This window comes from Myotis daubentonii, chromosome 20 (genome assembly GCF_963259705.1).
Source record: "Myotis daubentonii chromosome 20, mMyoDau2.1, whole genome shotgun sequence".
NCBI classification, from domain to species: domain Eukaryota; kingdom Metazoa; phylum Chordata; class Mammalia; order Chiroptera; family Vespertilionidae; genus Myotis; species Myotis daubentonii.
The window spans coordinates 898,478-922,615 of record NC_081859.1 but is presented as its reverse complement, the minus strand read 5'-3'; the positions used below and the strand labels follow the sequence as shown (position 1 = coordinate 922,615).

At 66.0% G+C, this 24,138-nt stretch overlaps 2 protein-coding genes across 6 annotated transcripts; both read right to left on the bottom strand.

Moving 5' to 3' along the window:
* Positions 1 to 340: 340 nt before the first annotated feature.
* Positions 341 to 9,405, bottom strand: TNNT2 (troponin T2, cardiac type). Of its 5 annotated transcripts, none has more exons than XM_059677256.1 (13): positions 9,389 to 9,405; positions 7,891 to 7,954; positions 7,091 to 7,189; positions 6,483 to 6,519; positions 5,830 to 5,863; positions 4,870 to 4,930; positions 4,535 to 4,651; positions 3,544 to 3,621; positions 3,239 to 3,349; positions 1,804 to 1,913; positions 1,038 to 1,128; positions 807 to 847; positions 341 to 579 (listed from the first exon to the last, which is right to left on the bottom strand). In XM_059677256.1, exons 6-13 carry the CDS (start codon positions 4,921 to 4,923, stop codon positions 534 to 536), a joined length of 648 nt encoding a protein of 215 aa, XP_059533239.1. In that variant the 5' UTR covers positions 4,924 to 4,930; positions 5,830 to 5,863; positions 6,483 to 6,519; positions 7,091 to 7,189; positions 7,891 to 7,954; positions 9,389 to 9,405; the 3' UTR covers positions 341 to 533. The 5 variants fall into 5 exon arrangements, with proteins under 5 accessions (XP_059533239.1, XP_059533236.1, XP_059533235.1 ...); XM_059677253.1 differs by lacking the exon at positions 9,389 to 9,405 and adding an exon at positions 7,597 to 7,726 and having other exon boundaries at positions 6,483 to 6,518; positions 7,084 to 7,194; positions 7,907 to 8,552; XM_059677252.1 differs by lacking the exon at positions 9,389 to 9,405 and adding an exon at positions 7,597 to 7,726 and having other exon boundaries at positions 7,091 to 7,194; positions 7,907 to 8,552.
* A 2,014-nt stretch (positions 9,406 to 11,419) lies between these two features.
* LAD1 (ladinin 1) lies at positions 11,420 to 22,299 on the bottom strand. Its single transcript, XM_059677751.1, has 10 exons — positions 22,029 to 22,299; positions 18,426 to 18,575; positions 16,523 to 17,519; positions 16,025 to 16,132; positions 15,440 to 15,483; positions 13,454 to 13,517; positions 13,203 to 13,346; positions 12,627 to 12,713; positions 12,307 to 12,381; positions 11,420 to 11,890 (listed from the first exon to the last, which is right to left on the bottom strand). The coding sequence occupies exons 1-10, from the start codon at positions 22,061 to 22,063 to the stop codon at positions 11,885 to 11,887; spliced, it is 1,710 nt and encodes a 569-aa protein (XP_059533734.1). The 5' UTR covers positions 22,064 to 22,299; the 3' UTR covers positions 11,420 to 11,884.
* Between the last annotated feature and the right edge of the window lie 1,839 nt (positions 22,300 to 24,138).

The window sequence follows — 24,138 nt, the reverse complement described above, 5'->3', positions numbered from 1 at the left end:
ACGGGGCAGCCACGGGCGGGGACTTGACTCTCTCCTCCTCACTCTCTGGACCCCTTTTCCTCTAGAGGCCTCGGTCGTGCCCCCCCCCCCCCCACAGCCGGCAGGTGAGACAGGGAAAGTGACAGACGCCCTAAGGCCTAGCCGGTTTGGTTCAGTGGACAGAGCGTCTGCCTGTGGATTCGAGAGCACGTGATAGAGGCAACCAATCGATGTGTCTCTCTCACATCGATGTTTCTCTCTCTTCCATTCTCTCTACAACATCAATGGGAAAAAATCCTCAGGTGAGGACTCACAAAAAAACACACGAATAAAATAAAAAAATGAAAGAAAGAGACAGCAATGCCAGTGGGCGGGCGGTGGCTTTATTCCTGGCGTGGTGTGGGCATCTGGGTTGCAGCCGTGTGTGGCGGTGGCCAGCTGGGCCCTCCCGGTGTCCAGACAGAACCTGCTCCCGACCCGGCCCCGTGCCAGGAGGGCCCAGGAGCTGGGGGCCTGCAGGGCGGGCAGGACACGGCCAGGAGCGGGTCTGGGCCTCACTTCCAGCGCCCCGTGACCTTGGCCTTCCCCCGGGTCTTGGACCTGAGGGAGAAGCAGGGCCCAGTCGGAGGGGACACAGGCCGGGCAGGAGGCCTCCCCAGGGTGGGTGCTGAGGGTGGGAGGGGCAGCCTGGGTGGGCAGTGGCCAAGGGGGAGGGGACAGGGAGGCCCTGGAGGCCAGAGGAGGAGGCCTGGGCGCTGGAGGAGGCCACCAGGCCGAAGACCAGAGGGAGGAGGCGGGGCCAGGGGAGGCCCCACCCAGAGACTCACACTTTCTGGTTGTCATTGATTCTGTTTCGGAGCACGTTGATCTGTAGGAGGCGTGGGAAAGGCCGAGTCACGTGGGAGCTCACGTGGCTCACGTCCCAGGTGGCTGGGGTGTGGGGGGAGAGGCGGGGGGGGGGAGGGGGAGGGGAGAAGGGGTCCCAGCCCAGCAGCAGGGTGGACCCGCTCCAACCAGGGGGGCCGGCCTGGGGAGGGGCGCGGCGGGCAGGGGCTCACTTCGTATTTCTGCTGCTTGAACTTCTCCTGCAGGTCGAACTTCTCAGCCTCCAGGTTGTAGATGCATTGCCACAGTTCCTTGGCCTTCTCCCTGCAGAGGAGGGGGTGGGGGCCAGAGTGGGGGTTGGGGGGCTGAGGACAACAAGGACGGGCCCCTCATCTGCCTTCACCTCATCCTGACCCCGTCCCCAGGGTCTCAGACTGGCTTCCCACCTGCCCACCTGCCCACCCGCCCACCGCCCACCTGCCCATCTGCTCACCTGCCCACCCGCCCACCTGCTCACCTGCCCACCCGTCCACCCGCCTACCTGCTCACCTGCCCACCTGCCCACCTGCCCACCTGCCCACCCGTCCACCCGCCCACCTGCTCGCCTGCCCACCTGCCCACCTGCCCACCAGCCCACCGGGCTCAGCCCGGGCCCAGAGAGCAGGTACCCAGTGCTCAGGTCTGCGGCTGCCAAGACCAGGTCCTGAGGACACGGGGGGAAGGGAGAAGCCCTCTCTCCTTGTGGAGCATCTAGTTCGACCCCCTCCCCACCCCCTGAGCGCAGAGGGCAAGGTGCGCCCCGACAGGTGAGCCGCTGTTCCGCCCACAAAGCCCGGCGAGGAGTCCCTGCACCTGCTGCCGCCAGTCCCACCCAACGCGCCCGGGGAGAATGTGTGGGGCGGCAGCGACCCCTGGTGGCAGCGGCGAGCACGCGCCCTTGCCGGCGCCCTCGCGGTGCGCATGCGCACGGCCCCAGCACCCGCCCCGGGCCCCGCCCACCTGAGCTGATCTTCATTCAGGTGGTCGATGGCCAGCACCTTCCTCCTCTCGGCCAGAATCTTCTTCTTCTTTTCCCGCTCCGTCTGCCTCTTCCCGCTTTTCCGCTCCGTCTGGAGCGGGTGGCAAGCAGGGGACGGGGCGTTCGCTAGAGAGCACCCCCTCCCTCCTTTTCCCCAGCCCTCCTCCCCCAACCCCAACCCCAAACCCAGGGGGGGACCACTTGTTCATCCTCTTCCCACAACACCCGGCCCATCGCTGATCCCCCGGGGAAACTGAGGCCCGTCTTCCTTGGCCGCCCACCCAGTCCCATCGCCATGACCCTCCCTCCAGGGAGCCCCCAAAACTAAGAGGAGGTTTGGTACCCACCTGCGCCTGCTAAACCAGGGAACCATGACAGACAGACCCAGAGAGAAAGGCGGAGAAGATGGGACAGAGACAGAGAGAGGGCAGGCAGGAGGCGGAGGACGGACGGAGGACCAGGCAGAGAGAGAGACGGGGACAAGGAGAAGGTGACTCAGACGCGGCCCCTGGGGGCGACCTCGCTCACCAGGACAGAGGCGGGGGCGGGCGGGAGGGGGGAGGGGGGCGGGGCTGTTTGGCCGGGTGGTCACTGCAGGGCCGAGCGGGGAGGCTGGCCTGGTTCTGAGCTGGGGACCGAGACAGTCCTGTTGGCCATTGCCCTCCTCCCATGAGGACGGGCATGGGGCATGGAGGTCAGGCATCGAGGGCGAGCTTCCAGGAATAAGCTACCTCCCCAGCGTGGACCCCCTTGACCTCCAAGCAGCGGGCAGACCACGTTAAGCCCATTTTACAGACGAGGGAACTGAGGCCCCACACAGCTGTCTCCAACCAGAGCCTGCAACTGGAGCTCTGAGTCTGGGCACAGGGCTCTGCCCGCTGTGTCCAGCCCGCGTGGTCTGGGGTGGGGGGGGTGGGGGAGGAGAGAAGGCTCCTGGGAGGGGATGAGGGGGACAGAGAGGGGCAGCCAGCTATCCCAGTCTGGTCCACAGCTCCGATCCCAGCAGGCCCCTCCCAGGGAAGCCACCACCTGAGGGGGCTGGAGGGCTGGAGGCTGCAGTCTCATCCACAGCAGCTGGGAAGTTCCCCCTGGACCCCTGGTCCCTCAGATCCCTCAGCCCCCAGGACCACCGCTGCCCCGCCCACCGCCGTGCTGCCACGCCCATCTTCTGGATGTGCTGTCCTGCCCACCTTTTGGGCACATTGCCCCGCCCACTCTGGCCGTGCTGCCCCGCCCACCTCCTGGATGCCCCGCCCACCCTCTGGATGACCCGCCCAACTTAGTGCTGCCCCGCCCACCTCCTGGATGCCCCGCCTGCCTCCCGGATGCCCCGCCCACCTCCCGGATGCCCTGGATGCCCCGCCCACCTCCCGGATGCCCTGGATGCCCCGCCCACCTCCTGGATGCCCCGCCCACCTTCTGGATGTAGCCCCCGAAGTGCATCATGTTGGAAAGCGCCTTCTTCTTACGGGCCTCGTCCTCCGCGCGCCTGCGGTTCTCCTCCTCCTCCCGCCGGGCTCGCTCCTCCTGGTGCAGGGGGTGGGGGGGCAGCCGTTAGGGGCGGGGCTGGACCTGGCCCGCGGCGGGTGGGAGAGCTTGGGTGGGTGGGTGGGTGGGTGAGTGAGTGAATGAATGAATGAGACCGACTCCTGCGCGGAGGCCCCATCGCTGGTGGGGGGCGGGGGGGCGGGGCGGGGTGCCTCCCGGGCCGGGTCGCTCACCGCCAGGCGGTTCTGCCGCTCCTTCTCCCGCTCGCTCCGGATGCGCTGCTGCTCCGCCCGCTCCGCCCTGCGCTTCTCCTGGGGAGAGAGGCCCAGCCCGCCCCGTGTGCGCATGCGCGTGGGGAGGAGGGGGAGGGGAGGCAGCACAGGAACCCCCGGGACGTCGCCCTGAGCCTGGGTCCGACCGGCCCAGGGACACCTGGCCAGGTGGGCAGCGCTCAGCCCAGTCCTGCCTCCATGCGGCCGGGCCCGCCCCCCACGTGCAGGTGACCCCGCCGAGGGGCACCCAGCGCGGACCGGCCTGGATGATCTGAAACAGGACAGGTAGGGCTCTGTCTCCCCTGAGTGAGACCCCTCCCCGCCCTGGCCAGGCTCTGTGCTCGGATGGGCGGCCAGGCCCCCGCTCCCAGCCACAGCAGCTGGTCGGTGCCTAGAAAAAACAACCAGCCGGCCCGTGTGGCTCAGTGGTTGAGCCTCGGCCTAGGAACCAGGAGGAAGGGTTCAATTCCCGGTCGGGGGCACATGCCCGGGTTGCGGGCTCCATCCCCAGTGTGGGGCATGCAGGAGGCAGCCGATCCGTGATTCTCTCATCATGGATGCTTCTCTCTCTCTCTCTCTTCCTCTCCTTTCCTCTCAGAAATCAATAATAAAAAATTAATAAAAAATTTCAAATACCCCCACTCCACAGCAATGTAATGGCAGGGGATCCCTGGGTCACCACACCTTCCCTCCCCTGGACAACATGCACTGACCAGTCCCCCCAAAGCCGGGCCCCTGGCTGCTCTTGGCTCCAGCCCCCAAGGAGTGACTGTCCAGGCTGCTGGGGGGCAAGACGGGGCCCCAGGAAGCCAGGGTGCGGGTTTCCTAAGGAAGAGTCCTCTCCCAGCAGGTGAGGGGCTTCCCGGAGGACTGCCTGGAGGAGGTGAGGCCTAGTGGGAGGGGTGCACACAGGGAGGGGCCTCGGGAGCCCGGGTGGGAGGCGGGCACCTACGATCCTGTCTTTGAGCGAGACGAGCTCCTCCTCCTCCTTCTTCCTGTTCTCGAAGTGAGCCTCGATCAGCGTCTGCAGCTCGTTCAGGTCCTTCTCGATGCGCTTCCGGTGGATGTCCTGCCAGACAGGGCTCCAGGGTGGGCGGGCGGGCACACCGAGGCCACTGGCAGGGCCTGGGGCTTGGGCCCGCGCCCAGGGCAATGCCAGCCTGGCCCAGCTGGACCCCAACCCGTGCCATCTTCTCTCAGCCCACAGGAGTCAGGGGGTCTCCCTCTCTCCTGAGGGCCACGCCCACCACCCCAACTCAGGCCTACCCTCCCCGCTGCCCCACTCACGTCGAAGTCCACCCTCTCTCCATCAGGGATCTTGGGCGGCACCAGGTTGGGCATGAAGGGCCTGTCGGGGAGGAGGATCTGTGAGCGCCAAGCGCCCCCATGGGAGGGGCTGGGTCCTGGGGCAGGCCAGCCCCGGCCCCTGCAGAGCGTGGCCACCTCTGGGTCACAGCGGGCTTGGCACCCGGAGCACCCACGGCTCTCACAGGTCATTTCTCTCCATCCCCACTGTCCGGCGAATCCCAGGTGGGAGCCCTGTAGCTCTGAGAGGCAGTGACCGGCTCAGAGCCAGGCTCCAGGAAGTGGAGAAGAGGCGACGGGCTTACCTGACTCCAGGTCACTGTGGGGGACCCCACAGACTCGCCCAGGAGCTCAGGAGGCCTGCGGTTTGGCCCCTGTGTCACACACACACACACACACACACACACACACACACACACACACACACGCTGTGATGAAAAGGCCCCGGGGGCCCTGGCCAGGTTGGCTCAGTGGATAGAGCGTCGACCTGTGGACTGAAGGGTCCGGGTTCGATTCCGGTCAAGGGCACATACCTTGGTTGCAGGTTCCCCGGCCCTGGTCGGGGTGCGTGCAGGAGGCAACCCATCGATGTGTCTCTCTCACATCCATGTTTCTCTCTCTCTCACTCTCCCTCTCTCTCTGAAAATCAGTGGGGAAAGGTCCTTGGGTGAGGACTAACCAAAAAGGCCTGAGGGTCTAGTCCTCATTCTCCCCGTCACCCACAGGTCTGCGTGGGGCTGTGGACACGCAGGTGGCCGGGGAGGGAATGTGCTGGACGCAGGACGGAGCTGGGGAGTCGGAGCCGGGCCGGTCAGTCTGTCCCCCTGAGCCGGGAGGTGTCCCCTGTGAGCGTGCCTGCCACCCCCGGGCCATGCCCACCGCGCCCCCCACCCCCCGCTGGCCCTCTGCTCCCAGGGCCTCCCACAGGCACGTCCTGCTCACCTGGGCTTGGGTTTGGACTCCCCGACGGGGCCATCTGCAGAGAGACGGGCACAGCCAGGGGTCAGGGGGCCCCAGATCTGGGCCCAGCTCTGTCCCGAGGGGGTGGGGACCCAGGGCCTCCGTTTCCCCGTCCCCTCCACCCGGGACTCCCAGTCCCAGGAGCATTGGGGAGAATGAAGGCCCGGTGGGCTGCAGACCCCACATGCCCTCTGGAGCCCCCCTGGGGGCGGGATTCTGAGTCACCGCTGGCTGCCCCTCCCCCAGGGGCATGGCTGCAACCACAGCAGTGACCACCACGTGGACGGCAAGGTCTTGGGGTTTCGCCCACGGACCCCGCACCCTGTGAGTGATTAGCCTGAGCTCCAGCACCTCGTGTGTGGCCGTGACAGCGGGGAGCCCTGCGCACCGTGGGGACAGGATACTGGTCTCCCCCGTCCACCCCCCGCCCCCTCCCCAGGCAGTGTCTCTGGATTGAGGGGCAGAGGGTGGAGCCCAGCAGCCCAAACCCGCATCGGCACCAAGTCCGTCCAGTCCCCGTGGGCCCTGCCCCCTCCCCCCTCCCCCCCCCTCCCCCCTCCCTGGGATCCGCCTCCCTCAACGGGCAGCGTCCCCCCACCACCCCAAACCTCTCGCCTATGCCCAACCGCCCTCACCTTCAGCCTCTTTCACTCCCTCCTCTTGTCTGTCGTCTAAACAGAAGGAGAAACGTCAACCAAGTCCCGGTTCTAAGCTCAGGGGCCCCTGCCGAGAGCCCCCCACAGACAGGACATGACCCAGTGCGCCTGCTGAGTTCCGGGGTCACAGAGCTGTCTGTTCACACACATGTGCACACACACAGTCATGCATACTCACACATGCACACATATATGCACACACAGCTATATGTGCACAGCCACACACATGTACACAGCCTCCGCACGTACACACATGCACTCACACATGCACACAACCACACACATATGCACATACATCTGAGCACATGTGCACAGCCACATACACACCCCACACACTTTCACATACATGTGTGCACATGCGCACACACATGCACACAGAAAGACATGTGCCCTGGGCCTGGCCTCCGCCCGACACAGAATGCACTCGTGGTCCCGGCTCCTCAGTGGACAACTGACCGCTGAGCCCCAGCCCAGATGGAGGCGCAGCCACAAGGGCTGGACAGCATGTCTGGTGGGTCTTTCCGGCCACAGGAGTGGCTGCGGGCTCTGCCCCCACCCTGCGCCCTCCCCAGAGCCCCACCGTCTGCGTCCGCGTTGGTCTCGGCCTCCGCCTCGCCCTCCGCCTCGCCCTCAGCCTTCTCCTCCGCTGCCGCCTCCTCCGCTGCCTCCTCTTCCGCGACCTCTTCCTGCTCTGAAGCGACAGGCAGGCGACGGGCACGGTGAGCGCCAGGCCCCGCCTGCTTCTGCAGCCCCGGACCCTAGGGGTGGGTGTGGGGGACCAGGAACCAGGAGCTGCAAGCTCGGACCCCGGTGTTTCCTTCAATAGCGCAGCCACTCATCAGGCCACGACCCTGCTGAAGCCGAGTGGATGGCCCACAACCTGCAAAAGTCCCTCCCGCCTGTGCGCCGGGCAGAGGGCGGCCAAGGTCAGGGCGGCCAAGGTCAGGGCCGACCCTGGGTAGGGGCCAGGGCTGTGGGAAGGGCTTTGCTCAGCTGAGAGGGGGGGACAGGGACAGGGACAAGGACAGGCTGCCAAGGAAATCTCGGCTCCTGGGGTTCCCCCTGCCCCCCTCCATCAGCCCAAGCACCATACCTTCCACGGCTTCCTCTGCTCGGACAAGGTCACGGCCGCAAGAAAGGGGACAAGAGGCGGGTCAGTTTCAAACCAGGCGGCCTCCATCCGCCCGAATGAGGGTGCAGGCGTGCGCTTACCTTCCTGCTCCCTGCAGGGTGGAGGGACACGGTCAGGCATGTGTGCACGCACACACACTCTCACACTCACACACGCCCATCCTCCTGCTCCCAGGGCGGCTCCAGGGATAGGTGGAAGGGGCAGCACAGGGACAGGTGGGAGAGGGTAGGTGGGACAGGGACAGGGCGAGGGGACAGGCTCTGGCACTCACCCCTCGTACTCCTCCACCTCTTCTGCGTCAGACATGGCCTCTCCCTCCCTCCGAAAGAGAAAGATGTCAGTGTGGGCCAAGAGGACCCGGCTTCCTCAGCTCAGCCCCCTCCTCGGTCCGGGGACCCGCCTGGCGGCCGTCACAGTGTCCACATCCTAAGGGTGACTTGCAGCATTGCTGCCCAGGTGTTACCACCGGGGACCCTGCAAAGCCACCCTGCAGCGGCCTCGTTTCTCACAAATGCTTGTCCGCGGGATGACTGACTGTCGGAGAGGAGTCCCCAGGTCCGGGGAGGAGCCTGTGGCCCACAGCACTGCCCGGACCCAGGGGAGCAGCCGGACCGGTGGCTTAGAGCGGGGGAGGCTGCTGGGCGGAGTTGGTCCCCTCAGAGAGGGGGTTGTGCACGGCCAGCCTGGAGCACGGGATCTCAGCTCCTCTCTCCTCTCCTGCCCCACCTCCCACCTGCTCTGAGCCACTGGCCCTAGGGTGCAGAGGAGGAGGGAGCCCTCCCCGCTCCTGGGAGCCCCACCCGGCTCCCCAAAATAGCATGCCAGCCCCCGGAAGGTGGGGGAGGGCTCTCAGACCAGGCCCGTTGCCCCCAGGCCAGACTGAAGAAGAGGTTGGGGCAGGCTGAGCTGGGGGCTCCAGCTTGGGAGGCAATCAAAACCCTGCCCCCCCCCCGCCCCCAGCAGGTGTGATAATGTCCCGAAACAGCTTCTCCTCCCACCTGCCCCATCTCCCCACCTGCCCCACCTGCCCCCACAGCCCAGAGATCAGGGTCCACTGGCCGTGAGGTCCAAATGCGGGTTTTGAAAACCGGGTTTTTGCTGTGTGACCTTAGTGCAGCCCCTTAACCTCTCTGGGCCTCCGTCGACCCGTCTGTGAAACGGGTGAGCTTCCAGTTCTAATCCCGCAGAACGGCTGAGCTTCTGAGGAATGTAGCCCTTGTCCCCAGCAGCTGGGACATCCCTCCCTGCAGCTGTCAGCCCCCAGGGGAGCCAGGGGACAGGGCATGGGTGGGGGAGCTGGGGGTGGAAGGGAGGGGCAGGGGGCAACTTGATCCCTGCAAATGCCCCTTCTCCCCAGAGGATGCGTCAGAGGAGGGACTCCCTGGGCCTGGAATGTGGTTGAAATTCCTGACCCTCCAGGCAGCCCTTCCCCCAAATATTTTCTCCGCCGGCCGGAGCAGGAGGAGCTGAAAAATCAAGGGGATATTTCTCTGTGGGCGCGTTGGGGGGACGAGGGGAGCGAGACTCGGGGGTGACCCTCTAACCACGAGCTGGGCTCACACCCCGTGAAATGACCTCCCAGCCGGGCTCTCCGGAGCCTGGCCCCTCGTGGAGGGAACACGGAGCTCCGTCCACTCCTACGGTCCCCAGAGCAGACGCAGGCAGAGCTGGACGGAGCAGCCAGGACGTGGGCCCGTGCCCTCCACACTTCCCCCACCTCAGCACCTCCCCCCCCCCCCCCCCGCCGTCTTACCTCTGCACAGGAGCTGAATGAGGTGCCTACTCAGCCAGGCAGGGACTGGGCGAGGGCAGGGCGGGCAGGGCTTTAAGCAGCGGGGGTGTGGGGGGGCTGGGCCTCCAGAGCCAAGCCTCAGGGCGAGGAATGTGCAGGGAGGGGGGCCGGGGGTGCTGGGGGCTCTGCTGGCAGGTGCTGGGACAGGCTGACGGCCGTGTGCTCAGCACCATATAAGCCCATGTGATGGTCCAGCTGCAGATACGCTATTTAAAACCAGGACAGAGCTGCAGGGGACAGAAGCCAGCTGTCCCTCCTGACAACCTGATAGAGCTGGTGCCAGAGGCCGGGCCGGGGCCGGGGGCCGGTGGGGGCAGGGCTGGGGCAGGAGGCCACCCCCACCACACTCCTGAGTGCCCCAGGGCCACGGCGACCTCGAGGCCACTGGCTGGCTGCTCCTCAAGGCCGAGCGGCCCACGCGAGACACGGGCTGCGGCCCCGTGCGGACATGTCTGCAAAGCGGGTCTCCATGGCCCCAAGCCCCCGGGCAGGGACCCACAGGAGGTCAGACGGGGAGAACGGACTTGCAGGAGCGGGTGATGGCTCCGGGACAGGCGGCTGGCTGCGTGGGGACCGCTGCTCACCCTTTAGGGCAGTGGTTCTCAACCTGTGGGTCGCGACCCCTTTGGCGGTAGAACGACCCTTTCACAGGGGTCGCCTAAGACCATCCTGCACATCAGATATTTCCATGACGATTCATCACAGTAGCAACATGACAGCAATGAAGTCGTCACGAAAATAATTGTATGGTTGGGTCACCACGTGAGGAACTGTATTGAAAGGGCCAGAAGGTTGAGAACCAGCGCTCTAGAGCAGTGATGGCGCACCTATGACACACGTGTCAGAGGTGACACGCGAACTCATTTTTTTGGTTGATTTTTCTTTGTTAAATGGCATTTAAATATATAAAATATCAAGAATATAAATCTTGTTTTACTACGGTTGCAAAGATCAAAAAATTTCTGTATGTCACACGGCACCAGAGTGAAGTTAGGGTTTTTCAAAACGCTGACACGCCGAGCTCAGAAGGTTCGCCATCACTGCTCCAGGGGTTTAAAATGAAGCTGCCAGCCGTGTAGCTCAAGAGGTCAGGGTTCGATTCACAGTCAGGACACAGGCCCAGGTTGTGGGCTCGATCCCCAGGGTGGGTGGGGCGTGCAGGAGGCAGCCGGTCCATGACACGCTCTCATCATGGATGTCTCTCCCTCTCCCTTCCTCCCTGGAATCAGTAAACACCTATTTTAAAATAATAAATAAAATGAAGCTGTGATCTGCTGAACCTGCTGGACGCTGAGACCCAGGGCCTCTGCCGTCTGCTGGTGGCGTCTGTCGCAGCCCAAGCACGGTGCCCGGGGGGCAGGGGGGGGGGAGGGTCCCATGCGCCACCAGAATGAGCGGGTGGAGGAAACGTCTCCCGGCAGCCGAGCCGGCTCTCCCCTGGGCCTCGGACTCCTGCAGGCCCCGTCCCAACTCCGAAGCAGGGCCCTCGTCCGGACCAGGCTCCTCCTCCCGGTGCCCCGAGCCCTGACCCCTCGGCCTCCAGATCTTTTTTAAAAATATGTTTATTGAATAAACTAGTAGGTTGGTTTGGCCGAGGTTCCCAGATGGCTCGGTACCTCTCCAAGCTTCCAGGGGCCGCAATGCTGGGGGATTGGAAGTTGGGAGAGTGTGTTTGAGGGGGCGGGCCGTTCCGCCCCCCGGAATCACGAGACGTAGGACAACAGGATGTAACCCACCTTCGTGTGAGGAAAAGAGGGGGTGCTAGGAAAACGATGATGGACCCCCCCAGCCAATATAATCCACACACACCCTCCTCCCGCACACACACACCACATACACACACACCCTCCGCACACACACGCACCCCCCCACACACACACACGCACCCCATGCAGACGCCGCCGTAAGAAAGCAGAGCCCCCAGGGCGGTTCGATGGCTGGAAGGCGCTCAGTCACTGACCCTGAGAGTGAACGAGTTTATCAATCTTTCCTGAGAACAAGGGGGCGGGGGGGGCACAGAGAGGCCTGAGCTCTGCAGGGGTGAGGGCGGGCGAGGCGGCAGGAGAGCGAGGAAGGCCAGCAGCTGGGACTCAGCCAAGAGGGGGTGCCCAGGGGAGGTGGGGAGACCCCTGCCGGGGCGGACGGGACAGGTGGCCCTGGCAGGAGCTGGAGACGGACACGCCGCGTGGACGGGACCCAGACCAGGGCACCGGCGAGAGCCCGCGGTGCCAGGCTGACTTGGGCCCGGGCGCTGCTGTGCCCGCAGGGGGACGAGACGGAGCCTGGGCACACCCGCCCCGGGGCTGCCCGGGAAGGAGCTGCCGGAGCCCCCGGACATGCCACCTGCCGGGCCCAGGTCCAGAGGCAGAAAAGGGTGGGCGACGGGGGAGGGGAGGGCGCGGCTGGGGAGGCAGGGCCTGGCGTGAGGGAGGCGGGACTTGCAGCTGCCTGGCGGCCTCACACCTGCGGGACAGAGAGCTGTCAGACCAGCCCCACAGACGAGGGGAGGGTCCTGGGCTGGGCGGGGGGTGAGGGGGGGTCTGCACAGGAAGGCAGCCCTCTGCCCAAGCCCCTCCCCCCCTCCCCCCATCCCCGCACCCACACCCACCTCCCCCACCCCCCCAGCCCAGCCCCCTAGTCTGTGGGGCTGAAGGGGCGCAGCTCGCAGGGCTAAGGGGGTGCAGCCAGCTGTGCCTGGACCAGGGCTCGAGGTTGGGGCACCCCAGCCTGACAGCAGGACCAGGGCATTCTGGGTACTCAGACTGGGCGACTGCAGGCCAGTTCGTGTGTGCGGGCACGGGGCGGACACGGGGCGGGCGTGGGGCGGACATGGGACAGACATGGGGCAGGTGTGGGGCGCCCCCCTCCGTTGCCCTCACCTCGGCATCCAGGGTGGAGCCCGCTCTCTTTGCCCACTGGGTCCGCTTGGTGGCTGCCGCCTCTTTCTTCGCCTCCTGGTTGGGGGCATCGGGGAGGGGACCAGGGACTAAGGGGCCTGCGGGGGGCTGGGGGCCTCAGCCCTTCCCTCTTCCAGCCCCGCCCCTTCTCTCTGCTGCCCCCCGACCCACAGGCCTCTGCCCAGCCCTCCCCAGCCCCACCGTCCACTCCTAGGAAACCCCCTTCATGCCCGGGGCCCCCCTGACCCCCCTCTTTCCACCACCCAAGGGCCCATGGTCAGGGGCCAGGCAGGGCCCGGTACCTGGGGGTCCTGCTCCCCCGACTCCTGGGTCCTGCTGATCCACAGGTTGAGCCTCGAGGTCACCACCCCCGAGAGTGTCAGATTCTCCTGAAAGAGGGGCTCCGTCAGGGCGGGGGGCACAGGACAGAGCCCCCCACGTCCCCTGCAGCGCCCCGTAGACCTGAGGGCCCCTGCCCCACCCCCACCCCCACCCACCGGGAGCCGCGGGGACCTGGGCTCAGGACCCAAAGGGTGACTCAGGTCAACGGCAGCTTCGGCCAAAATGGACACATGCAGCCCGGCCCGTGGCTCAGTGGTGAGCGTCGACCTAGGAGCCAGGAGGTCAGGGTTCGATTCCCGGTCGGGGCCCAGGCCCGGGTTGTGGGCTCGATCCCCAGTGTGGGGCGTGCAGGAGGCGGCCGATCCCTGATCCTCTCTCATCATGGATGCTTCTCTCTCTCTCTCCCTCTCCCTTCGTCTCTGACATCAATAGAAACATTTGTTTAAATGGACATTTGGAAACACGGCGTTTGGACCAGTGCCTGGCCCAAGGCCGTGGGTGTGGGGACCTCAGGCCTCCGGGCCCGCGCCCCTCACCTTGCGGCTGGAGGCGGGCTCTGGTCGGCTGGGGCCCTGGCCCGCCAGCTCCTTCTCGAAGAGGTGACGCCTGCTGGCCACGCCCACGGGTGCCACGAAGACCTCGGTGCGGGAGGAGCCGGGGGTCTTGACGGACACTGACCTCTGGGGAGAGAAAGCACAGGCTGACCCAGGAGGCGGCGGGAGGCCAGGGGCACCCCACACCCTCACCCTCACCCGCGGGGTCCCCCACCCCTCCCCGCCCCACCCACCTTGATGGCCGTGTGGTATCTCTCCAGCTTCTCGCCTAACTTGACCGGGAGCCTCACGCTGGCACTGCCGGGCAGAAGGACGGGATGAGACCGGCCAGTGAGGCCCTGCCCCCCGAGACCAGGTGTGCACCCCTCCGTCCAATGGTCCCCCGTCCCCTCTGCACCCCCCGCCCGGTCCTGTCACTTCTGCCCAAACACGTCCGTCCCGGACCCTCCTCGCCATCTGCCCCACCCCTGCGGTCCCCTCCACATGCCCCCCCCAGCTGACCCCTGACCCCACATTCTCCCCGCACACAAATCCCACCCTGTCCTTCCACTGCAACCCTCAGGCCCCAGGACCGAGACCAAACTGCGGGCCTGGTCCCTGTCCCCCCCACCGGACCAGTGCCCCGAAACCCCCCTCTTCACCTGCTTGTGTACCCCGAACCAGACGTGGTAGGCTCCTCACACTCAGCCTTCCCACAGGCTCCCCCCGCCCCCCAGTTAAGAGGCACCCCCCCCACTTCCTGTCTGGAAATCTTCAGCTGCTGCCCTCGGCGCATTCCCCGGCCCCCGCAGGCCGACACCTCCCGCTGGGCGAGGCTCCCGGGTTTAACTGCCTGATGTGAGTCACTTGAGGGCGGCACCTGCCTCATGTCCATCTCCGTACCCCAGGCCCCCCGACCCCGAGGGCCTAGGGTGGCAGGTCTCAGCGAGGGTCCCGTGTGTGAGCTGTGAGCCCCTGAAGTCCCTACCGCTCCAGCCACCTGCTTTTCAGATCTGATTTCCGGGGGGTTTTCAACACGTAGTCCTCACACTGTTCCCACCGACATTTGGGGGCACGGGGTGCTCATTAAACACCCGGCCGGGGCAGCTCAGCTGTTGAACATCAACCCGGGAACCAAGAGGTCACCGGTTCGATTCCTGTTCGGGCACATGCCCGGGTTGTGGAATTGACCCCCTGTGGGGGGCCTGCAGGAGGCAGCCGATCGGGGATATTTTGCTCTCATTGATGTTTCTATCTCTCTATCCCTCTCCCTTCCTCTCCCTCTAAACCAAGCATGTCAAACTCAAGGCTTGCCGGGCCACATGCAGCCCACAACAAATATTGTTGTGGCCCAGCCAATATGACGGTACATAAGCAACGTTTTAATAAAAATTTCGTAACTTCATTTTTACAATCTCCTGTTATACATCATTATTCATAACGAACTACAACGTTCGCTAATGACTGATGGCTGTCATCGTGTTGCATTCATTTCCCTTACGCGCAGGCGCACCATTTCTCTCCACGAATACCAGCAGCGAGTATTTTAGCAGCCGTTGGCCACACCATTAGTCTTGGACTGCCTTGTGTGGTGTGCGCAACAGGAAATAGTTCGCTCTCGGAGAACGAGAAAAATAGGTTTATTTGCGTGACGCTCATTCGTTCGTGCAGTTACTCAGTGTCCGGTAAGTTAATGTTCAAGAAAAAAATACTAATTTTTACTAAAATGTTCTATTACTTTATGTTAGCGATGACTCACTTATTTCAGCCCTTTGTACTCAGCACGTCTCTATCGAAACAAACCCACGTTTCTATGAAAACGGGAGCTTTTGGTTTTTTGTGGCCCACGGACACTTACACCTGGTTTATGTGGCCCGCGTTAGCCTTTGCGTTTGACATGCTTGCTCTAAACACTCAAAAAAAAAAAAAAAAAAACAGATATCACACACACACACAAAATAAAAAGAAACGTGCAGCTCAGCCCCTACTTCAAGCTAAACCCTCCTCTGACTTCGCAGCCCACCCACGCCCGCCTCCTCTGGGAAGCCCTCCCTGATCCGCCCCTCAGGCTGCATCTCCCTGGCCTCAGTCTCTCCTGTGAACCCTGCCTCCCAGCCACTCTGGGGCCCTGGCTGAGACTGCGCACCCCCCCCCCGCCCCGCCCCTCCCCATGTGCCCTGCGGCTCAGCAAACAGGCTGACCAGGACCCGACAGGACAGCCAGGCCCTCCGGCCCCTGACCTGCGGGTGAGGGTGGTTTCCGAGTTGGTCGTCTGGGGGCTCATCTGGAAGGAGAGAGAAAGGCACTGATGAGCGTGGGTGGCAGGGGGTCCCGGGGAGGCCGCGGCCCCCCTCAAGGAAGGGGCCCCACTCTCAGACGCTTCCTCCTCGCACCTCCCACCTTCCACTGCTCAGCTCCCAGCCAAACCTCCATGACGGTCCCCCGTCTTGTCCAGGAGACACCTGCCCCCCCACACCTGCCAGTCTGAGGGAAAGCCTCTCCTTGGGCCCCTGTAGGTGTTTTGGGGGGCACCTGCCACCACCTGCTGCTGTCCTGTCCGCCCCCCACCTGCCCATGGGCCCTGTGGGGGCCTCCAGCTTTCTTCCTGCAGTTCCGGATGGCACCACCAGGTGGGGCCGCTCCTGCGTGTCCATATCCACCGTCCAACGCCCCAACCCGCCCTCATGTAACTCCACCCACCAGGGGCACCCAGAGGCCCGCTCTGCCCTCCTGGTGTCGGACCCACGACCTCTGCACTGTGACGGAGGCTGGTGCCCTGGGCTGGGCCTGCACGGACAGGCCGGACGTGCCCGGGGGTGGCTCACCCGGAAGGAGATCGTCCTGGGGCTGGACCTGCGGAGGGAGCTGCTGAAGGTGGTCCCAGTGGGCGAGAAGGCATCCTCTTCCTCCTCCTCCTTGCTGGGAATTTTCACCTGGATGGAGGGGGCGTGTCACCCGGCTGCCACGGGGACCCCAGGTGGCCCAGCCCAGCCCAGAAGCCGCGGGAGGAAGTGGGGGGCCATGGGGGAGGGGGTCCTGGGCCTGCCTCTGCTGTGGGGATGGGAGACACTGTTCCCTGGAGCCCGGCCGCCGGGCACAGCTGCTGGGGGGACTCCCGGGGGGACCCCGAAGGCCAGGGCCTGGGCGGGGATTCGCTCCTGTGACCCAGCTGATGCCCCTGCCGTGGTGTCCCCTGTTCTGATGGTGACGGGGAGCAGGGAGAGAGAGAGGACACGGCCCGAGCCAGCCTGAAGATGGGGGACGGGAGACGGCAAAGGGAGCCACCGGCACCTGGTAGGACTGGGGGCGGGGGCACTGCCCACCTGGAGTGTGATGGCCCGGAGGCGGGAGGCCACGGTCGGAGGGGTGCACCCCCCTGGCTCTGCCGAGGGCAGGCGGCAGTGGGCCCTCGCTCTCTGGCTTCCCCCCGCCACGGGCTGCTCCTGGGCCTGGGGCTGCTCCTGAGCCCCGGGCTTCTCCTTGGGCTGAGGCTGCTCCTCGGGCTGAGGCTTCTCCTTGGGCTGATCCTGATCCTGGGGCTGAGGCTTCTCCTTGGGCTGAGGCTGCTCCTGGGACTGAGGCTTCTCCTTGGGCTGAGGCTGCTCCTGGGGGTGAGGCTTCTCCTTGGGCCGAGGCTGCTCCTGGGACTGAGGCTTCTCCTTGGGCTGAGGCTGCTCCTGGGGGTGAGGCTTCTCCTTGGGCCGAGGCTGCTCCTCGGGCCGAGGCTTCTCCCCGGCCTGGGGCTGCTCCGGGGCCACAGCCCTCTTTGGGACCAGCTTTGCGCCTGAGGCCTGCGGCTTCTCAAAGATCGACGCTTTCTCAGACACCCGTCCCCTCTCCAAGCCTGCCGCCTTCGCTGAGAGGGGCTGCTTCTCGGAGACGCCGGCTCTCGCCGGACTCGGTCTTTTCTCCCACAAGTCCAGCACCGACTTCCTCTCGGGGATGGGCGATAACTCGGAGCTCGGCCTCTTCTCCCGGCCGGAGGGCTTCTTCTCGGAGCCAGGGTGCTTCTCCGGGACGCCCCTCGGCCGGCCCCCTGGCTCTCGGGCGGCCACGCTCTCCTCCGCCCGGACCCAGGGTGCCTGCTTCTCCTGGCTCAGTCTGCGGCGGGGCGGGGCGGCCGCCTCCTTCGTGGGTGTGAGGGGCGGCCGGACGGCCTGCCCAGGGCCCAGGCTGTCCCCGCCCTCCTCGGCCTCCACCCCCTGCCGCCGCTGCCGCCGCTCCCTCCGCGTCCAGAGGATGGCCTGCACCTCCTCGCCCTCATCTTGGGGGGATGCGGGCGGTGCTCTGGGCACCTGGGCTTCCTCCACGCTGGGCAGCCTGGGCCAGAAGATGGGAGGGAGGGTCAGAGGGTGTGGTGTCTGAGGTGGGAGAGACCCCTGGCCACCCCACAGCCCACCATTACTCAGGTAAGGATCACACCTAGGGCGCCCGAGGTGTCATTTCTACAAGGCACCCTGTCTGGCCGGTGTGGCTCAGGGGTTGAGGGTCAGCCTATGGACCAGGAGGTCAGGGTTCGATTCCCGGTCAGGGCACAGGCCCGGGTTGCAGGCCCGATCCCCAGTGGGTGGGCGTGCAGGAGGCAGCCGATCCATGATTCCCTCTCATCATTGATATTTCTCTCTCTCTCTCCCTCTCTGAAATCAATAAAAATATTTTTTTTTTAAAAAAAAAGGGAGACATTCGGTTCACCCTGGGCCCTTCTCTTCCTGGCCCTCAAAGCGAGGTGGCCAGACCAGCCTCCCCTTAGAAGGGGATTTGAGGGTCCGGGTTTGGGGGCACAGGCTGGGTTCGTGGGGACAGTACGGCCACAGAGCCTGACAGAGCGGACAGACGTCCTGGCCCTGCCCCCTCCCCTCCAGGTGGGTCACCATCCCCTGTGGACACTTGGACTCAGTGTGTCTCCCTGTGAATGGGTTCCGGGGGCCTGTCCGGGGGAGACTGTAAGCACCGAGGGAGTCATGTCCATCCAGGACCCAGCAAAGCCCGGCTCACAGATCGAATCGAGGAATCGTAGCGCCTGGAGCCGTGAAGGGGGCGGAGCCGTGAAGGGGCGGAGCCGTGAAGGGGGCGGGGTCCAGCAGGGGCTGGGGGCGGGGTCCAGCAGGGGCTGGGGGCGGAGGGGCACTTGACCTCCCCGAGCCGCAGGCCCTGGGCCGGCCTCAGGCTGCCCTGAGACGTGGACCCGCGAAGGATGCGCCACCCGGCCCCACGCTGACCGCGCACCTGTCCGGGGCGGGCCGCCCTCCGTTCTGGTTCTGGCCGAACCGGGCCGACCTGTCGTCGTCCTCAGACGTGGAGATGAGGTTCCGGTGGCGGCGCCGGCGCTCGCGCTGCTGCTCCTCCTCATCCTCCAGGCTCCACTGCTGGGCCAGGCTGGGGGGGGGGGGGCGGGGGGAGGAAAGTGGGGGGCGGGGTCAGCGAGGCCCAGGGGACCCAGACCCTGGACGGCAGCCAGTGGGCCAGGGGGAGACCTCGGCCTCTCGGTGGCGCCCTCTACAGGTGGCTACGGGCGCTGCACCCACATGCGGTCAGTGCAGATACGCACCGTGCGTGGAAAGTGACGGGAAAGATAGAACCTAAGTCCGGCCGGCCTGGCTCAGTGGCTGAGCATCGACCTGTGAACCAGGAGGTCAGGGTTCGATCCCCGGCCAGGGCACAGGCCCGGGTTGCGGGCTCCATCCCCAGTGTGGGGCGTGCAGGAGGCAGCCGGTCAGTGATCCTCTCTCAGCATGGCTGTTTCTCTCTCTCTCCCTCTCTGAAATCAATTAAAATACTAAAAAAAAAAAAGGGAACCGAGACTCTATCCCAGGACAGAACCTCAAAGCCAGACGCCAGAAACCGATGCTGGGCCGGCCCTCCCCCGCCCCTCCCCGCCCTCCCTCAGCGGGAGACACCGCCTCCCTGGAGCCCACAGCTGGGAAGAGGAAGGAGGGAGCCTGGGGGCCACCGAGAGCGTGGGGCTCCCCGCCCAGGAGCAGCCGGGAGAGCAGGTTTGGGGAAACCCCGTGGCCAGCCCACTGACCTCTGGGGCTCCAGGCCAGGCCCAGGGAGGGGCCCGCGGTTCCCCCATCCGGGCGGCCCAGCCACGCTCACCGGCGGACGGCCACCCCCTCCCTGCGACACCCTCCCTTGCCCCACCTTCATTTGGGGACAGGCACCCCCCCTTTGCCGCCCCATAGAGCTGCGATCCCCGGCTGCTCTGGGTAAAGGAGGGGTAGGCGAGCCCGGCCGGCGTGGCTCAGTGGTTGAGCGTCGACCTATGACCCAGGAGGTCAGGGTTCGATTCCTGATCAGGGCACACAACCCAGTGGGGGGCGTGCAGGAGGCAGCCGGTCCATGATTCTCTCTCATCATGGATGTCTCTCTCTCTCTCCCTCTCCCTTCCTCTCTGACATCAATAACAACATTTTTTAAAGGAGGGGCAGGCGTGAAGGCTCCCCAGGGCTCCGTGTGAGGGAGAACACGCAGGCACTGGCCGTGTGACCTTGGGCCAGTCCTCAGCCTCCGAGGGTTGCACACCATGAGGGTCCCCCTTGGGGGTCACCGAGCCCCTCCTGGCCCTGGTGGTCTGGGGACAGGTGTCTGGGGAGCCCAAGGGCGGCTCCAGGAGCGGGGGAGCTGCTGGGGGCCGGGTGGGAAAATGATTAACCACACGCTGCTGGGCCGGGAGTTCTCAAATCCACCTTCACCCCCCGCAGCCCGGCCCAGCCCAGCCTCGCCCACGACGGGCCGGCCAGGGAGGAAAGGACGAGCTGCTGGCCAGGCACCCGCCAGCGGCTCACCGCGGCCCCCGCACCGGAGCGTCTGAATTCCACCCGGTGCCGGGGGGCTGCAGAACGGCCCTCAGCTCCCCCAGCTCCCCCAGTTCCCCCAGCTCCCCGCCGGGGCCACAGGCCTCACAGCCTCCTCACGGCTCCCAGCGATGGCTGAGTGACTCAGCGCCCCCCGCCCAGGCTTGTTCCCAGGAGCCGGGCAGGAGCCGCGTCAGGATGGCAGCTGGCGGCAGCTGCCCACGGGCTCTCCCAGGGCCGGGCTGGCGGGGGGCGGGGGAGTGGGGGGCAGAGGGCCCCGTCCAGGGTGCCTCCGCAGGGCTGCCTGGACACCGTGTGCCCAGCAGGACGGGCTCCCTCTGAGCAGGGACAAGCTCAGGCCCCACCCCATGCCCAGCTGGGAAGTCGCGGCGCCAACCGCACATACACCCCCCCGGGCAGGCGCTCACAGCCACGCCCGTCCCGGCGCCCGGGAAGCGGGTCTGGTTGGTCTTTTTAACCCGACGCTCGGTCCACGCTGCGGTCTTCATCGACACCCAGACGGAACCGGCTCGGACCCCGTCCCAGGCTCAGCAACGGGGGAACCTGCCGCCCACACAGACACCTGCTCACTGCACAGGCCACAGGCACGCCTGCACACACATGTGAGCACGCACCTACTGGCACAGACACGCCCACTCCACAGACCACAGACAGGCCTGCACACACATGTGAGCACGCACCTACAGGCACAGACATGCCCACTCCACAGGCCACAGACATGCCTGCACACACATGTGAGCACGCACCTACAGGCACAGACACGCCCACTCCACAGGCCACAGACACACCTGCACACACATGTGAGCACGCACCTACAGGCACAGACACGCCCTCTCCACAGGCCACAGACACGCCTGCACACATGTGTGAGCACCATGCAGGCACAGGTGTGCCCACTCCACGGGCTACAGACACGCCTGCACACATGTGTGAGCACCCATACAGAGGCACAGGTATGCCCACTGGGAGAGCAGGACACACCCACATGCAGCCCAGGCCCAGCGACCCACAGGCAGAGTCCAAGGCCACGGGCGGCCCCACCCGCAGCACATACCTCCCCTGGGGTGTGTCCCACCTCTGACAGCCCGGCTCCTCCCAGACTCTGGGCTCCCTCATTCTTGGGGCCTCGCTGCCCCTGCAGACCCAGGGTCCCTCCACACGGGCTACCATGTAACTGTGCTCCCCGCCCCACCCCTCGGGAGTGAGTGGCTGGGGGACGCCAAGCCTGAGACCCCGAGAAGCTCTGTACCCCCACCTCCCGGAGGAGGGGGAAAGGGAGGGGGAGGGGGTCCCGGGGCACCTTAGTGGGGAAGGCCCGGGAGACACACCTGTAATACTCCAGTGCCCACCTGGGAGGGGTCCAGCTGCCACCTCCTACCTGGCTAGAGCCTCAGGTCCCAGGAGGAGGGGCCTGGGCCTGAATTACTTGGGCCTCAGTTTCCTGGGGGGTAAGGAGGTGAAGGGGCTCATGGGGGCACTTGTGGGGTGGGCAGGGCAGCTCCGAGAGGGGTCTCCAGGAGGGGTGCCGCCTCGGGGACCAGCCCCCCCTTCTCTGACCCTCTGAGGGCTCCACTCCCAAAGAAAGCCAGCACAGAGAGGGACTGCGTCTACCCTGAGGCTGCCCAGCCCAGACTGCACCCAGAATGCCATTCTCAGACTCGGACCCTCAACAGCCCCAGGGGATCCTATGCGCCCCCCCTCCTCCCCCTGCCAGGAGAGAGGATACCATCCGCCCAAACCCAGCGTGAGGAGGACTCCACTCCGGACCGAGGCTGGGGCACACCGGGCACCTCCCAGGCCCCAGAGCTGGGATGTGCGACCGGGGGCTCCCCAAGGGACCAGCCCTCCCCAGGCGCCCCCCCCCCCATGAGCCCCTCCCAAAGGGAGGACAGGAGGCCGTGGGAGAGCAGGAACCCCACCCTGTCCCGAGGGCTCCCCAGTTTGGCCCCAATTCTGACCCCTAAGGAGCAGCGCGGCCAGTCCGGCCTCGGGGTCAGGCCCGCACCGGGCTCACCTGGACAGCGCCGACCAGTCCTTCCTGCCGGACATGCTGCCGCCGCCGCCGGGACCACGCGCTCACTCGGCCGCCGCCTCACCTGCGCGCCCCTCCCCCGCCGCCGCGCAGGGAGGTCACCTGGGCGCCCCGCCGCCCGCGCCGCGCGCTGATTCGCCGCCGGGAGCGCCCCCGGGTGTGGGCGCCCCGGTCGCCGCCCCGGTCCCCGCCCCGGCCTCCGCGCGCCGGACGCACGGCCGCTCGGACCCGGACCGCCCGGCAGGCGCGGGGCTGGTGTGCGGGCGGCCCGGCAGGGCGAGGGCGCCGCTTCCTGCTCAGAACCAGTCGGACCAGCTCCGCGCTGGGCGGCTCCGCGCGCAGGTGCCGCGGCCGGGGCGCCGGGCGGGGGGCGGGACCGCGGGTCGGGGTCAGGCGGAGCGCACGGCGCCCGGGGCCGACTCCCCCGAACGAACGAAGGGACCCTGGGCGGGAGGCCGGGCGGGAACGGGGCGCGCCCGGCCCGTGACCCCGGGGGCAGAGCGCGCGGCGACCCCGGGGACCCCGGGCGCGCGCTCCTCACTGGCCGGCCGGGCCCTCCCACCGCGCGATCCGCGGCTCCGGTTCTGCGAACCCGGGCGCGACCCGGGCGCGGGGACCGGAAGGCGCGGGGGCTCTGTCCTCCTTGCTGGTGCTGGACTTGGGGCGGAGGCGGTGAAGGCCCCGGAGGCTCCGGCTTCCCCCGGGTCACTAACGGGGCCTGGATGGGGGGCAGCTGGAGGCCGCTCAGCGCCCCCGGCGCCACCTGGCTCCCTCGCCTGCAGCTGCTTCCCACCCGGGCTGGGCGCGCGGAAGAGCATCTTCCAGGTGGACCAGAGTTGCCAGGAGGCCCTGGGGCCCGGCCCTCCCCGGACACTCCACGAGGCCAGGGGGCAGTCCGCATCCAACAGTCCAGAGGCTGCCCTGGCCGGCGGCTCCGCTGGTTAGAGCCTCGGCCGGATAGGCCAAGGCCGCCGGTTCGATGCCTGGTCAGGGCGCATGAAACACTAATCCGTGACTCGATTTGCATCCATGAGAGGAACAACAAATCCATGTTTCTCTCCTTCTCCTTCCCCTCCTTCTCTCTCAAATGAATCAAGTACAAAATTTTTAAAAAATAAAAGTCTAAAATCCAACGCTCTCCCTGCGGCTATAAAAACTCACAGACAGCCCGGCCGGCCGGCGTGGCTCAGTGGTTGAGCGTCGACCTAGGAACCAGGAGGTCAGGGTTCGATTCCCGGTCAGGGCACAGGCCCGGGTTGTGGGCTCGATCCCCAGGGTGGGGCGTGCAGGAGGCAGCCGGCCCATGACTCTCTCTCCTCAGTGATGTTTCTCTCTCTCTCCCTTCCTCTCGGAAATCAATCAAAACAAAACAAACAAACAAAAAACACAAATAAGTAAACAAATGGGAAGGAGACACAAACTCTCGGGCATGTCCTCCTTCGAGGGAGGGCGATGGGGAGAGGGGCCCACGGGGCCTCCTCAGTGTGCGCCCCCCTGTTCTTCCGACGGGAGATGTTCCTGTGAAATGCTTTCCGTGGTCCGTGTGTTAACCACACCAGGTTCACTTCCCCCGGGGCGTCCGCGAAGACGCCCCGTCACACGGAAGTCCCCGGTCGGGGACAGGGGTTCCCGAGACTTCCCAGCCCGCAGCCCGGAGGGGTCACCTGCTGCTGCCAGGCCGGACGTCAGGCCCTGGAATTTCCCACCCTCATAGGGCAGCTGCTCCTTCCCCAAGGCGGCCCCCGTGGGGGGAGGGGGGCAAGGGGATCCCCGGCCCCCAGCCAGCTGGGGTGGGAGTCACACCTGACAGCCACAAGTCCCCCCACACACACTCACACACACACACACACTCCTCCCAGGGCTCCCCGGCTCAGAACACCTGCCCCGGCTCCCAGGTGAGGCCCTACTTCTCTCCTGAACCCCGAGCACAGGGTGGGGTCAGGGCTGGGCCAGGACCGGCTCAGGCCCCGGGCCTCGGCCTCTGGCTGGGACCAAGCTCTGCCCACACCCAGGGTTCTCAGGGGGCCTGTGTTTTCATCCTGGTTTAGGTCTGTGATCTTTTTAAAATATTTGTATTGATGTCAGAGAGGGA